At 39.0% G+C, this 15,381-nt stretch overlaps 1 protein-coding gene across 2 annotated transcripts in view; it reads left to right on the top strand.

The window, feature by feature from the left end:
• Positions 1-15,381, top strand: part of gsap (gamma-secretase activating protein) — a 32,288-nt gene that overhangs the window by 1,879 nt on the left and 15,028 nt on the right. For both annotated transcript variants that reach the window (XR_008607652.1, XM_055054810.1), the window contains exons 3-23: positions 442-498; positions 597-666; positions 908-955; positions 1,066-1,154; positions 2,873-2,942; positions 3,075-3,124; positions 3,430-3,540; positions 3,626-3,682; positions 3,765-3,811; positions 3,910-3,995; positions 5,350-5,427; positions 5,535-5,615; positions 6,253-6,345; positions 6,440-6,608; positions 7,462-7,552; positions 9,053-9,122; positions 9,707-9,786; positions 10,089-10,169; positions 10,573-10,695; positions 10,956-11,011; positions 12,617-12,648. Coding sequence is in view for 1 of the 2 variants with exons in the window: in XM_055054810.1 (XP_054910785.1) it covers positions 442-498; positions 597-666; positions 908-955; positions 1,066-1,154; positions 2,873-2,942; positions 3,075-3,124; positions 3,430-3,540; positions 3,626-3,682; positions 3,765-3,811; positions 3,910-3,995; positions 5,350-5,427; positions 5,535-5,615; positions 6,253-6,345; positions 6,440-6,608; positions 7,462-7,552; positions 9,053-9,122; positions 9,707-9,786; positions 10,089-10,169; positions 10,573-10,695; positions 10,956-11,011; positions 12,617-12,648 (1,639 nt within the window). In the remaining variant the exon portion in view is untranslated. The remainder of the gene's footprint in view (positions 1-441; positions 499-596; positions 667-907; positions 956-1,065; positions 1,155-2,872; positions 2,943-3,074; positions 3,125-3,429; positions 3,541-3,625; positions 3,683-3,764; positions 3,812-3,909; positions 3,996-5,349; positions 5,428-5,534; positions 5,616-6,252; positions 6,346-6,439; positions 6,609-7,461; positions 7,553-9,052; positions 9,123-9,706; positions 9,787-10,088; positions 10,170-10,572; positions 10,696-10,955; positions 11,012-12,616; positions 12,649-15,381) is intronic.

Genomic DNA, 15,381 nt, shown 5'->3' on the forward strand with positions numbered 1-15,381 from the left:
GCTTGTGTTTTTGTTTGTTTGTTTTATACAATCTGGGAGTTGTACAATCAAAATTTTAGGGGGAAGTTTGCTGAAACGTCTCATAAAACGTCTGCTCATTAATAATCTAGAATGTCTGATTTTCATATGTTTAGTTTAGACACAACTCGATGACTCTTCCCAGGTCGATGGAAGCGATAATTTCAGATCATTGCTAATGTTTTTTTTTCTCCTCATTTGGCGTTGCGCTAAACACCCGCCTGCTCCAGAAAGGCGAACTGCCAACACTCGCGGCTTTTCTAGAGGAAGCTACGCTTCCTGATCAGCAGCACCTGGCTACTTATTCGCCCCAAAATTCCTTAGAAAGGCTGGAATCAGTCATTTCTAGAATTTAAACCGGGTACAACTTCCGCTTAACAATTACAGCTTTTTTTTAATATAATTCTGTTCTGTTCTTAAAAGGGAGCAACAGTCACCACAAGGATTGGGAAATATGACCCCAACACAAAACAGAACAAGGTAATAAGTTGAGATAAACCCACACGACTCCTTTATTTTCACTTTTATTCCGTGACTGCACATCTGCACACTCAATTCTCTGCCTTCTGCCCCGTCAGCTCCTCTACACATTTGACAAACAGGTTTGTGTCAGCAGCTGCTCTCTGAACAAGGAGGAGACTCTACTAGGTAAGCTTTGGTCATGTACGACTAAAAATCTAACAACTGAACTTGGTTGTTGACCTCCAATAAAGTTTGAGAGTGTTTGTCTGGAGAGAGATGTTTAGTGCAGGAACTGTGTTGCTTAAAACCAAGGGAGAAACTCTTGCATATTCTCTGCAGCCATGCCAAAGGTTAGTTAATAAATACAGATTTAGCGTGACTGTTTCTGCAGCATGATTTTGGCCTTTTCTTTTCTTTACGCTTTCAGCGGTCAGCTTGGCACAGAACACCAGTGGACAGGAACGCCTCAAACCAAGTAACCCACCAGAAATGCTGTCTCCTATTTCAGGCCGTTAGATAATTTAAACCCTGAAGGAATCTTGTGTTTGATGGAAACATTTCTCCATCGTTCCCCTGCCTGTCTAGTATCAAAGTGTCTGACTCTGCTGATCGAGATTCACCCCATAAACAACACCAAGGTCCTCAAGGCGGTGGACTGCAGAGTCAAAGTGCAGGTAGAGTTAAAGTAGCTTGTTTCCACCTTCTAAAATTTATTAGCAACGGCCTGAAATCAGGTCACGTTTCCCCCCCATTTCAGAACAAAGAAAAACATCAAGGCTTTACAACAACACAAAATATTTATACTTCTCTAAATGCAGCGTTTTATATTATGATTAAAAATAAGTAGCTTGCGGGCAAATGACAAAGAAAATGGCCAAACGGTAACAACCACAAAATGATTTCTTGTGCAATTATTGTTGTTCTGATGTTAATCAAAGAAGCACAGAACACAAAATCCCCACAAACAAACATTGCAGTGCCAGTATGTTGCTGTGGGGAGACTTTTTATCAGAACCGACTTAAAGATGGAGATGCTAACTTCAGGGAAGAACATGCAAGTGGCTCCAAAAAGACTGAGGTCAAGTTTCACCTTCAGCAGGAAATCAACCCTTCAGATTCTATCAGATCTTTAACAGGATGTTTTAAACTGAGACATTTTAACTGGTTCAGATGAATGTTGACTCTGATTGACTACAAACTCAAGCACATTAAAATGTGCTTGACAGCAAAGCTGTAATTTATCTGTGTGGAATAGTAAAATAACCACACACAAAAAACAACAAAAAATAAAAACATATTCTTTGCTATTGCTCATTTAAATGTGGTAATTGTGTTTGGAAAAGGTACACAGGGTATTATTTTGTCCAATTATCTCAACGGCATCTTAGCCTGAAGTCAGATTTATTACATGTTTTTTTTATTTATTTGAATTTGTGAAATCTAATTATCACGTCTTTCTTTTTCATGATACTGTACGCCTTTAATCGATCTCGCATGGGGATGTTTATCATTTGGCGCTAAACTAATTTAGGATGCAGATTAACCAGGAGAAATCTTCATACGTTCTTGAGGCCTTAATTATAAAGTCGTCTTTAAATTAACATGAACCCGTATTAGAATCAGGATATTACAAATGAGCAAAGAAGCATAGTTGAATATTCATTGCTTTAACAAAAAAAAATACTCTCAGATAATCTCAAATACCTGAAACCTGTAGGTAATTTATGCAACAAAGGGATACTTGGATAAAGTAAGGCATGTAATCCCAGAAATAAGAAAATTTATGGAAGGACAAAGTTCTTGGAAAACAAAATCGATTACTTCTTTGCCTTTTTGTAATCAATGCTTGACTTACTTTTAGAAATAGGTCAAATATTTTCATTAATAATATATTTTCAATTTATAATTTAGCATTTTTAAACTTATTGTTCAGGGAAAATATCTGTAATAAATTAAATCAATTGTATTAATAAAATTGAATAGACGTTTAAATTATTTAAAGTTGAACTAACAATTAATTACTGATAGTTTCGCTGGAAAATAAAACCAATTTGATATTACCCACAGATCAGTTTGTTTTAGCCAGTCTTCAAAAGAGGAAAGACATGTATGCATGTGTTGGTTGAGGCTGAACAGAGCCATTTTAGGCACATTAAACATGTAAAGATAGGCATCATTTTATTGGCATTAGCTATGTCAAACGAACATTTTTCATTTCAATTAAGTTACTACATAAAATGACAAAACACGAAAAACAAAAGCATTTAAGTCAGAATATCGTAGCTGTTTTTCTAAAGTCTCCGTCGTTGGATATAAATGGCGCGTCTCATTCAATCAATATTAACGGGGGCTCTATGCTGGCCCCATTTAATCCGCATCGTGTTTGTTTCAGTTCCTCCATCAAGAAACCGAGGCGAAGTCAGCGCTGGAGAGCCATCTGCTGCTGTTCGCTGAAGATGGATGTCAGTGTTCTCGCTTCGTTTTCTGTTCGCAGTGTATATTTAATGCTCAGCTGCAAGCTACATGATGAAACCACATAGAAAGTGGAAGAAAAACCAAACTGATTGAGTTGTCTTGCATGATTGATGTTTCAGACGTGGATTTGTACCACGTGCTGCTGAGCAAACAGGAAGGCTACAGAGTGGTAAGTTGCAGATTCCACCTCACTACTGCTTTTCTGAATAAGGAGTTTGTGGTTTGATTTACATTTGGGATGTTCCTGCTGATAAATTATGTGGATTTTGGTGCAGCCCAGACAGCACACGCTCAATGATTAATAAAGGAAGCTCATCGGAAAGCGCTTAGAGAGGCTGAGAGCAAAAGAGCGCACTGTTTCAAAAACTTGAGCCAGCGTGTGCCGAGTGCGTCGTCCTCCAGAGGAGATTTTGCATTAAGAAATCTCCTCTGGAGATTCCGCGAGGCTGAACGCGAATGTTTTGCGTGAACCAGGTGATCTCAAATCCCGAGCACTTGTCCAGGACGGCGGAGAGGATCATAGAAGACTTCTGCTGGGCCCAGTGGGACGGACACACGCAAAGACTCTACTGTCTCACGCGCAAGGTGGCACACACAAAAATACATCCACCTCCCCTCTCGTTGATGAGGTTGTAAAATAACACGAGGTGCATCAAATTTTGATTTGTAGGACAGATTCGTGCTGAGATGCATCCAGTTTTACCCAAACCAAAGCTGCGACACTGTGGTAGGCCATTGTTTGGTGTTAGAAACGTTCAAAAGTTTTGCATTATTGATCACCAGGCAATAACAGTCACTTGTTTTAACAGTTTGAGCTCGTTTTAAAGTTGCCTGCTAATGCGTTCCACACAGTCAGGTGGGTGAACCGTTGTTTACACTGGAAAATCAATCCGTATTCAGTATTGAGCTTGACCTTGAATGTTGATTTTGCATGCATGTATGTGTGTCCAACAGATTTGTGAGTTTAGGTTTTGACCACTATCATGTGGAAAACCCTGAGCAGGAGCTTGTCAGGATGCAGGTGTTCACTAACCAAAACGGTAACATATTCACACTTCGCACCTGTCTGTTCATACATATTCTTTCTTCGGTAAATAAAAGAAGACAGAAAACAAATATGCATGTATAACATCTTGTGTTTTTGTGTTTTATGTTTCTCGATGAAAATAAGAAAGTAAGTCCCTAACGTAGTTCAATCAGAGGACGTGGTGGAGGGTTTTGTTACAACACCTGACCAAACTCCTTGAACTTTTCCAAGTTATGTCATGATATTTGATCTTAAAAGCACAAAACACATTTTTCCTTTGACTTCAGAAAAAAATCCCAGAGTTGAAGATTGCTCTTCATGACAAAATGTGAATAAGTTCAACGGGTTTGGATCATTTCGCAGGGCAATCAGTGAGTGAAATTAAACAAGAGGGCAAATTTGACCACAGAGGATCAGAAAATCATCACATGTATCATGTTCTGATAAATTAACAAGGCCTTCGCTCCAGTAAAACACGATAAAAAACAGCATGTCAGATCAATGGGACAAGAATATGTTGACCTTGATTTGCTTCCATTTCAATTTTTTTCTTATTTGTCTAATAGTGGGACTTATGTGTAAAAAATAAAAAGAGAAAAAAAAATTAAAAGGAAGATAGCACAGAAAAATGTTGGAATATTCTCTATGTATTTTACAAGGCAAACAGTTATAGACATTTTTAGATGTCTGTTGAAATGCAAAAAAAGGCAGAAGGTGGAACAAAAATTACATTCCATCAGAGTGTCTGACACATTTTTGTGATTGAATTACACTGCAATTTCAGAGTTTTGAATATTTAGTTTACTTCATTTATGCAAAAAAAAAAAACATTCATAATGAAATAATGACAGATGCTTTAAAAGTGATAATTCCTTAAATATTTTCATGGATGGATGGATAACTTGCTTGGGAAAAAAAATTCCCTTAGACCATTCTTATTTTCCCAATGCTTATTGGAAAATGCTTAAAATAGTGAGAACTTTTTTATATTAGTCAGATGTCAGAAGTGGGTATTTTCATGCACTGGTTTGAGGAAATCATTTGTTAGCAAGGAGTGAAAAGTGTCGAAACTACAAAGCAAATGTGCAAAAAAAAAAAAAAAAGTCCAGGCCTCATTGTTGTTCCCATAAAAATGATATTGTTTTGAGAAAATGAAACAAAGAATTACCTTGGGATCTGATTTATGCATTGGGCTGTCGGGTGTTTGCTTTCGGAATTCAAATCAGAAACTTTACGTTCTTCTTCTTGGGCTTTTAAGTAAGTTTGATGAATCGTGCGCACATACAGAGGGATTTAATTACAATTAAAGTAGATCATTTATAATCCACGACTCCTAACCCTCTCCGTTTCTCTGCTCGTCTTTTCAGGAAGCATGTGCGTTTGCTTCAGCCAGCCGCTAACGGACAAACAGGAACTGACCTACGTTGTGGTTTTAGTTCACAAAGGTGAGCACGCCCCTTACCTCTCTGCCCAGCTCACCGCACATTCCTGCTTTCTGGACTCATCTCATCCCAATCATGTGGGAACGTTTGGTTCTGCTCACTTCCTGCAGATTGCAGCAAGAGGTTCAGAGTGTCCCTCGGAAACAACGCGCTGAATCCGGACCGGCTTCATCCGCTCTTCATCCCCATCGGTCACTGCACACACAGAAACATATCATAAGCAAATACCCGAATATGTTTAGATTTGTAACTTTGTTTGTGAAGGAATGAGAAAAATGTGTTATTTTCAACTTTGACGTATGAGCTGCTGTCCAGTGCACGTGTGTCAAATTCAAAATGCATCTGTTTCCGGCCAAATTTAATCAGCTTCTTGAAAATTAGAAAGGGTAACAACAAGTTGTGCTAATAAATGATCAAAAAATGATCAAAAAAATTATCAAACACTTTCTTAATTGTACAAAACAACTGCCTCAGCCTTCATCAATGTCAGATTATAGTCCATGATTTATACAACGAGTAATAAAACGTCTGATCTACAGTCGTCAATAAGTGCAAATATAGAAAATAGTTCCCAGTTTGTACCACAAACACTTTGATTTTTATTGCAAAAGAAAAAAACCCCAGAAAGAACTGAAAATATGTTCAATATTTAATTTTAAGGATTTCTTGATATTTTAACAGTTTTGAACAGGTTTAATCAATACATTATGGCACAAGCGGCCCTTTAAGAGCATTCATGCTCTTGATTTGGCCCGAAACGGAAATGAGAAACGTCCCTTTGGCAGAACATGCTCTGTAACTGCGATGCTGTGTCACTTTTACATGCAGGTTACTACATGCTGGTGTATCTGCGGGGTTGTTTCCTGCACTGCATCAACACCAGGCAGCAGGAGTTGCTGTGTCACTCCCTTTTTCTGACCGGTAACTCGCAGTTCAGAGCACCACAGTGGCCGCGCTCGAACTTTCAAGGTTGTTTTCGCTTCAACGTCCGTATCCGCTTTGTCGATTTTTAAAGGTCAGGATGTCAACTTAGGCGCGCAGCTTCGGTCAGACGCTCTCACCGTGATCCACAAGGATGATGAAACCAGTGTTCGCCTTCTGGAGCTGGCAAGTGGGTCGATTCACACCGCTGAGCTTAGCCCGGCTTACCTGCTGCAGATCCTCAGATCAGATACGCGTCCCCGGTGAGTGCAATGCAAGACCTTTTTTTTTTTTTTTTTTTTTTGTTCCCCCACCTGGACGTGCAGTAATGGTGACTTTGGTGATTTAAATATAAATAGACAAGAGATATGGGAGCAAAGGGACAGTGGAACATTGCTAGAAAAGAAGCAGTCGGGTGGAAACGAAGGGTTATTTTCTATTTGTCGGAGTTATTTTCATGTGTACACACTTCCTGAATTTTAAATGAATTTGATTTCAACCACAAAAGTTTGGAAGCAGACGGCTCGGGAACAGCCATCGGACTCAAAGTTGCTCTGTCCTCTGATTTCATGAGGTTTTCTGCTTTACTAAAAACATAATACTTTTTAGAAATAAAGCAAAGGGATTCACACTTTCACACATTCTCTCAAGTTACAACTCATTTCTTTTGTCTTTCCCCACATTCTCAGGTAGAGAATGTGGGGGATTGACTAGGCCAGTCACTATCCTCCAGTAAAAAAAAAAAACATCAACAACCTTTGAAGCCTTTAACTGGATTTCTTTATAGATTGACCTGTAATTTGCTCCATCCATGCTCAGAATCACCTCTTTGTTGTTTCTGTAGCGACCGTGTGTCAGGGTCCCATCTTGAATAATATGGCCTCTATTTACAACTATAAGTCTTATTACTAAAGGGAATTATTTTCACATGGCTTTTCTAGGGATATGTCAGGAAATATTTTTACACCACACACTATTTAGATAAAAAAGAAAGCGAGCGATTTTCTACTGCTACGAGTTTGCACGCTAACACCGTCGTAACATCAACTGTTGGCCTCTTCATCTGCATCCGCTCACATTAAAGGCACATTTCATATTTTTCCACCTATGCCCAAGGTGTCCCAGCGGTAGGACCGACCCCCGTCGCCTGGCTGCCCTCCACTGCCTGCTGGTTTTCATGGGAGATGACCCGAAGCTGGAGCTGAAGGTGCACACACAGACAGTATAATAAAGTGTGTGGACAAAGATATTGACCTTTAAAGTCCAAAGGCACGGCGCTCACGCTCGCATTTGGCTGTGCATTTCGATATTATCTGTTGAGCACAACAAAAAAAAAAAAAAAAGAAAATCAATTGATTGTTGCCGGGTTTGGAAAAAAAAAAACCACAAGATCAATCTGCTCTCCTTGAAGCAAAGAGGAGGAGAAAGAAGCAAAGAGAATGCATACACTTAGGTTACTTTCATGGAGATCTACCTGTTGGAAAATTGATTTCGTAAGAATAATTCATAGGGCAAAATTTCTCTGTTTGTGCAATTCTGTGGAAATGCTGTAGGTGTCAACCTTGAGTTGGGGAAAGAACGGTAGGAGGAACATAAACATTAAACTGAAGTAGTGATTAAACCAGAGAGAGAAGAAGACAAGTTTGCAGAGTCAACGGCAGAAATTAATGGCTCGATATTTGGTTTGGGCACTGTGCTGAGTACGACTAAGACTTTATTAGTATTAGATCTAAAAAGGGATGTTCCAGCTGCCCTTATAGATGAAATAAATTATTTCTTTAAAGGTTAAATGACTCACCAGCTTCATGAGGGCACCTAACAATAGAAATGGGGACAGCTCGCATCGCGTTTGGGATCTTTGTTGTTTTTGTGGAGGCCGGCTTTCAGCACAAAAGCACCTTTAGCGAATGTGATTGCGTGTTCATGATTTTGGCTCTGTTCAGATGCAGCTTCAAGGAAACTCTGCACCGTTCAACACAAATTGACAATCTTTTTGTTCAAAGCACCTAATTGAGATGCAACTATGCGGAAGTTAGAATTTAAAGTTTTTGTGGTGTAGATTATATAACTAAAGAAACAATAAAACCTTACCAGAAAACAGTAGATCTGACAAGACGTTTTTCTTTTTTTTTTTTTTTGTTACAATAAGAATTATGGTGGGAGTTTGCTGAAAATGTAAGAGCACATCCATCCTTGTCATACTTAATGTGTGAACGCATTATTGTCATTGTCTAAAACTCTGTCAGATTTATGGAAGAATCATTTTGGGACGGATTTGTCCACTTGGCCAAGCTGCAAAGTGGACAAATCAAAATATCAGAATCAAAACACCAGGGAAACAAAGTGTTGCTTTATGTCAGGACACTGTACAGAATATTAAATCATATACACTAATTGAAGTAATAACAGCAAGAGTGTTTTTATAATGTAAAAAGGTCATAAAAGAATGTCAAATTATGTAACCTATAAATGATGATTTCATGCAATATAAAACTGACTTTTGCTCTTATTTTTATAAGCTAACTCAGCAGGCTGCTACCACCAGCTTCCCTTTAATCCAAACGCATGAATTATCTATTTTTTTTAATGCAAGCTATGAAATATATACACAACAATAAACTCTGCAGTCATTTCTACAGAGTTGTAGAACTATTTTATGGACTTACTTCCTGAGCAGTTACCCATCTTGTGTTCATTTTTATTCCAGGTTGTCGAATGGCTGTGTGACAACACGAACACCTTTGAATCCTTCGATCAGATCCAAGAGTTCATTTTAGGTCAGTTAGCGTGAGCCTCTTGAGTGAGGCGTATTCTTCCTTTTAGAGTCGTATTGCTGCACTCGCTTTTCCTCCACCTCTTTCAGTCCATGACGACTCGAATGCTTACATCTAGTCGACACGAAGCCGAATTCTTTCATCAACTCTAAATGTTTGCCTCTTAAATTTCTCCTCGCAAACCAGTGCCAAGCCGCCCACACAAATCGGGGCATTTAGAAAATAGATTTTTTTTTTTTTCCTCTCTCTCTCTTGAGACCTTGGAGACTTGCAACTGGCTCAAAACAGATAGATGATTAGGTTCTTGTAGAAAGCAAATGAGTTGCAGAAATGAAATAAAACATTTTAATACGTTTGTACTTATTAGTCTTTAATTAACAAAGATGTTACTATTCCAATTGAAAGGTGGTGTCTATTAAATGTGATTTTAGACGTTTGTGCTCTGTGAAATAGAGATTTGGCAGCAAGATTTATGGATTGCATTCAAGCCTGAATAAATGTAGACAAACCGGTGCCTCAAAGCTTTCTGTTGACAGCTTGAGTCTGTGCTCTATATTTACACATCAATGTATGTTTCTGTCATGCAGCATCTTTATTTAGAATCTGCTACAAGAAGTCTCTTGGCCTGGATAAAGTCCTACCTTATTCCTGTTTGTTTGAAAAAAAGGTACCACACACACTATTGCTTAAATGCACACCAGCAGATAGACATGCAAACCGGCTGCTTTGTTTGATATAGGCGTTACGGCTCTCTGCCCAGGGTGCCAGTGCGTCATGAGGCTGTCGATATGCTAAAGCTCGGGGTTAAGCTAAAGGGACGTTGCTAATTTTCTTTCTTTCAAAATCTTCACATCAAAAACCTGAAATGGTCGAGCAAGAACGAGATTATCCTGCTCGACACAGAAAGACAATTTGTGTCATAGAAATTTGTGGTCTTTGCTTTTAGTGTGTTTTGGGGTTTTGTTTCAGGAAGTCCCAGCCTGCCTGTTGGAGCTCCCTGGTGTTTTGTGTACCACAGAGCTGCGCATTGTGTCTGATTTTAAGGGAAAGGTATAAAAATTAAAAAAAAAAAAAAACACACTTTGTAATACATTTAAATGACCGCTATTCGTTATGCTAAAAACGTTTCAGAACATCACTAGCATGCCAGCTATGAGCAGATAGCCTCACTACTTAGCAAGCTAATACCAGCTCAGTGACAATAAGCAGTTGACTGTTTTTCTAAAGCACTGTTTTAAATTTTTCAGAGAAAAATCAAACATAGATAAATACTAAATAAGAATTGCATGCGGTCCATGTCCTTCGCTAACCTTAAAAACACACCAATTTGCTGCATTTTGGTGGACATAAAATAATAATTTGACATCTGCTTGTGTTTCTGTTTATATGCAGCTTATTTGCAAATTATCCTCACTCTGGTTTGTCCTTGTTTGTTTGGACCTTGTTTGGGCAGGCCGCGCGGCTCCACGGTTTCTGGGCAGAGCTGCAGGGGAACACAGAGAGGACGAAATGTTTGAACGCCGTTTCCAACCCGAGATACAGAACCTCACGCATCCAGGCTGACTGGGATAAATTGGTGAGTGGCTCTGCTTTTGTGTGTGTGTGTGTGTGTGTGCGTGTGTGTGGGTATAAAGCAAAAACCTTTCATGCATATAAATTACTGTAAATCGCTTCTGACTAATCATTTCCATTCTAAAATTGGCCAGCTAATGTGGAGGAGTCTTTTTCTGGCTGTCCTTGTCAGCATACCTGTGGGTATGGTCCAACAGTGTCAGTGTTACTTTCATCCCTCCCATGATGATGATGATGGAGGTGGTGGTGTTGTTGTTGTTTCAGAGGTCCGAGAGGAAAGCCTCCAGCCATGTGAATCACTTGGAGGAGAACACAAAGAAGTAGGTCTGCCTCCCACTGGAGCTCTGTTAAGAAATATGTTCCGAACTCGTAGACCTGAAGCAGAAGGGAGGAACTGCATCGCTGCTTTTCTACATTATCTGTATGAAATCTTAGTAATAAAAGGCAGTGAATACAAACCTCTGGAGGTTGATGTTTGGACGCTTGTGGTAATTCTTCACCCCGTCCTCGTTTTGATGAAATCTGATTGGTCTGACAACAAGTTTCTTAGATTAGACGAAAAAATTAATAGCTTTAGGTTTCACCTCCAGTTGATAACGGCATTTAAAACACTTTAAAAGAATAAAACATTTGATGACAGCTAAAAAAAAACCTTTTTTTTTTCACAAAATGGCATTCAAAAAACATTGACCTATTTACCAAAATAACTCACACAAATTTTACCTTATATTACACTATTATAGTATTTACCACTTAGTAGTTATGAGCCAATAAAATATAACAGGCAGTAACAATGGCAGTGGTAAAACTGTATAACAATGGCGTTATTTCATACAATTAGTCACTTTCTCTAACCAGATTGTTTCCAGCTACTGCAGCTTCAAATTGCCGGGGTTTTTTTTAGAGTGATGGGTATCGTCACTTTAGTTTCCACAAGATATTTTGCGATTTTTTTGGGGGGGAGCGGGGGTTTATTTTTCTGATCTGGCATTGAGGGGACAGAAACGTCTCGTGGTTTTCCAAACACCTAAATGACACTTTGAAATTCTTGGCTTTACCTTAATACAGCCACCGCTTTTATTTCCTATCACACATACAATTTTTTTTGTGTGCATGTGGTGTTGCTGGATTTCTTTTAAGGGTGCAGTGTTACTGACTTTTAGATTTATTATCATTGCACAGTAAGCAGTACAATAAGATTAAGAGCACAGATCCAGTTCAGCCCCCAACTCTCTGCTGCTTCCTCCCAATTATTTAAACCTTGAACATTTCTCCCACTCCTTTACAATTCGGCACTTCACACAGACTTTGAAGCGGCAGCATGATGCATGTAGTGCTGACTAAAAGCGAAGTACAAGAGGATAATGATGCATCCCTGATGTAGTTCAAGTGCTCCTCAGTCTGTTCTTCTCGTCTGCTGGCTCATAAACATGCTTCACTCGGCTGTGGATAGTGATATGAAGATACCGTGCCTCGTTGAAGCGCATCCCTCCTCGACCTTTTTTTTTTTTTTTTTTAATTCTTCACGTAAAACCCCAAACTGAAATGTACTCTGTTAAAAGCTAATTTGATTTTTGCAGGCAATGATGGATCATCTTACAATATTTCCATGTATTTTGCTCCTTCAGCCTGATATTATGCTAGAAACAACAAATATGCTGTGGTGACTTTAGACTCTCGGCTGCTGATTAAACAGCTTGGTGGACAGGCACCTCAGTGCCGCACTAATTGATGTCAAATTAGCAGAAAATTCAACATAAAACATTTAATAATTATTTTTTTCCCTTCATGTCTGAACTGGATTACACCCCCATAGTTTTAGCCCTTTTTTTTTTTTTTGAGGCAGTGCACTGTTCTAAGAAATTAAATAAATTCCAACTTGAGGTCTTGTTTTTCTCACCAAGCGTCTCTCTTCTCATTTCCAGGGTTCTTTCAGTGGTTGACACCTGGTGCCTTGGTAAGCCAAAGCAAAGACAGCACTCACGTTCACTTACAGACAAAATCCCCTGAGAGGCAGGGCAACATTTACACGGCGCTTGACGCAACAAACGCCTTTTGTACATAATGCAAAGCCGAACGCTGCACGAGTGCGTTTGTGCGTCGTGCCCAGAGGAGAGCTCACACTGAAGCCAATTTATTTTGGAGGAAGAGTTGAAAAGGAGGGGATTTAGAAATAAATAAAGAGAAACTAGCCAGGAAACAATGAGGAAGAATGTGAAACTTACATAACAGCGGGGAAAATGGTACTTTCCTCTCCCGTCTCTCTTCCAGATTTCTGTCTCTCTCGTAGCTCAAATGCAGCTGCGAGACGTCAGGCATTAATGTGGATCCATTTTTTTTTTTTTTTTTAAGGTCACATAAGGTCCAGCACCCTGGATTCACTTGAAAAGACATGACCAAAAGCAGGGAGATTTTTTGGAAAGTGAACAGAAAAGCACAAAACATAAATAAATGTAGAAACCCCCCCACAAATAGTCAAATTGACATGCTGTTTATATTCTTTGTTGCATTTTTAAAACAAGTTACCATCTTTTGATTTCTCCTTACAGTTGTGATCATGAGCATCTTCACCTTTTTTGAATATTACCAGACTATCTAGGAGAAAAGGTTGAACATGTAATAGTTTGGGTGAGGGGGTTCCGAGCATTCAGTTCCACATAGAGAAAGTAAATTATTTTTGAAAATTAAGAAAGCTAGTATTTATCCCACTTATAAGTTATTTTGAAAGAAACCTTGTCATAGTTGAATTTCGTGTTGAATCAAGCAGGATTTGCTGTTATTTTAAAAGACACAATGTATTTCTCTTAATCACTTAATAGCAACAATTAAAATGTCTGAGTGAAGTTACATTTATGTCACTCTGAAATGGCCTTGAAGTCACTGGTGACAGTGGTCATTATGAAAATGCCACAGCAAAATGTGAGGCTTTTACAAACTAAAATTGCAGATGGTCCACAAACCTCTCCGGTTGACACACCGGAGTTTTACAGGAGATACGAATCTTAGCCAGAAAGAAACTTGACAGAAACAAAAAGTAAAAGTCAATCCCTATTATGTGGGACATAAAACCAGAGTGCCAGACCTTGAGTCCATCTCAAGCCTGAAGCCTTTTTTTTTTTTTTTGTGACTGATGTTTGACTCAAGTCTCGGTTTCTGTTGTCCACGCTACATGAAATGCCCCAAATCTGAAATAAACAGAACATAAAAACTGCGAGGAACGCCGCATTTCGAGAATTCACGCCTGAGACTTTAGTGGTGTGCTGCTTAACAAATTCCAATTTATATTCAGCATGAAAAAGCACTCAGTCCCCACGCTCGACTTACTGGAGCCCCGCACTCATTTCCCCTCAGATTGCGTTCTTAAATCGGGAATAATTTGCTCAAAACAGTCGCTAATAAATCCAATACAAGAGATTGGTTTGTGAAGACTTCTATTCCAGCTGTCCTCTGCATTTTTCTTTGACGCACCAGACGTCCTTTCCCACTGAGAAAACTCTCTTCCCCAGGTTTTCTCTTTGCCATATCATGCAGTAGTCCACCTAATACACCCAGAGTCTCTCTGTGTGACAGCCCGTTTAAGCCGAGCTGTCACACAGATATTCCTAATCCTGCCAAACCAGTCTTGATCTCCAAATCTATGAGATGAATGGGTAACTGTCTGAGTGACGACACTGCGCCCACTCGATAAACACAGCGTGGGCGCCTTGGAGAAAACGGCGTTAATCCAATGTGAATGTCCCGAACGTCATCTTGAAGGAAGTTTCTGAGAAGTTTAAGCCAAATTAATGCCATAAAATAATACCCCAAGCTATAAACTTCAGCTATTTATAGCTTGGGATAAAAATACACCACCCATTGTCAAGCATGGTAGTGGCAGAATCATGCTCTCATGATGTCTTCCTTTGACACGGAAAAGGGAACTTCTAAGAGCTGATGGAAAGAGAGGGTCAATCTACATTTACTAGTGTACAAAGTGTGAATAACGTATAAATGTTGATGACTCAAAGCTGAACATTTTCATTAAATGAAATTTATTCTATAGATTCGTTACGCAGAGTGAAATACTTTCTTTCTTGTAACTTTCCTGACTTACACAGATAAATCCCACTTTTCCACACGAGGAGAACAGATAGACATGTGCTTTCATTTAATATCTCCGACCGCTCTGAAACCACATTTGTCTGCTCCTCTCTTTTTATTGTTTTCAGGATCCCTGATCACAAGGACGCTGTAGCTCTAAAGGGAGGGGAAACAACTCATCACACAGCTACAGCGCTAAATACCATTTACTAACTAACACACAGATTATTCTGCACTAGATAATCTCCTTCCAGGCACAAAGTTCAACAGAATATGTAGTCAATCTTCACAGTGACAGTTTTGTAGCAATCCGGCAACTCAAACGAAGCAGAGCTCTTCACCAAGAGATAACCCTGCAGGAAGACTGTTGTCTCTGCTTTTCGTCAGTGAGGCCTTCTAAGAAAGGAATCAGAGTAAATACAAGAAACATTCTTAATTCTATAATGAGATCAAATAATTAAGGCATAAAAGAAAGATAATATTATAAGATTAAATTAGAATAATGAATATTTGATTAATAATATCACAATTTCTCCAACACATGCATGTTGCAAATTAAACTGCATCTTCTGCATGTTGGCCTGGCTGTGATGGAGCAACATATAGCCTG

This window comes from Poeciliopsis prolifica, unplaced genomic scaffold (assembly GCF_027474105.1).
Source record: "Poeciliopsis prolifica strain line A6 unplaced genomic scaffold, Auburn_PproV2 SCAFFOLD040, whole genome shotgun sequence".
NCBI classification, from domain to species: Eukaryota; Metazoa; Chordata; class Actinopteri; order Cyprinodontiformes; family Poeciliidae; genus Poeciliopsis; species Poeciliopsis prolifica.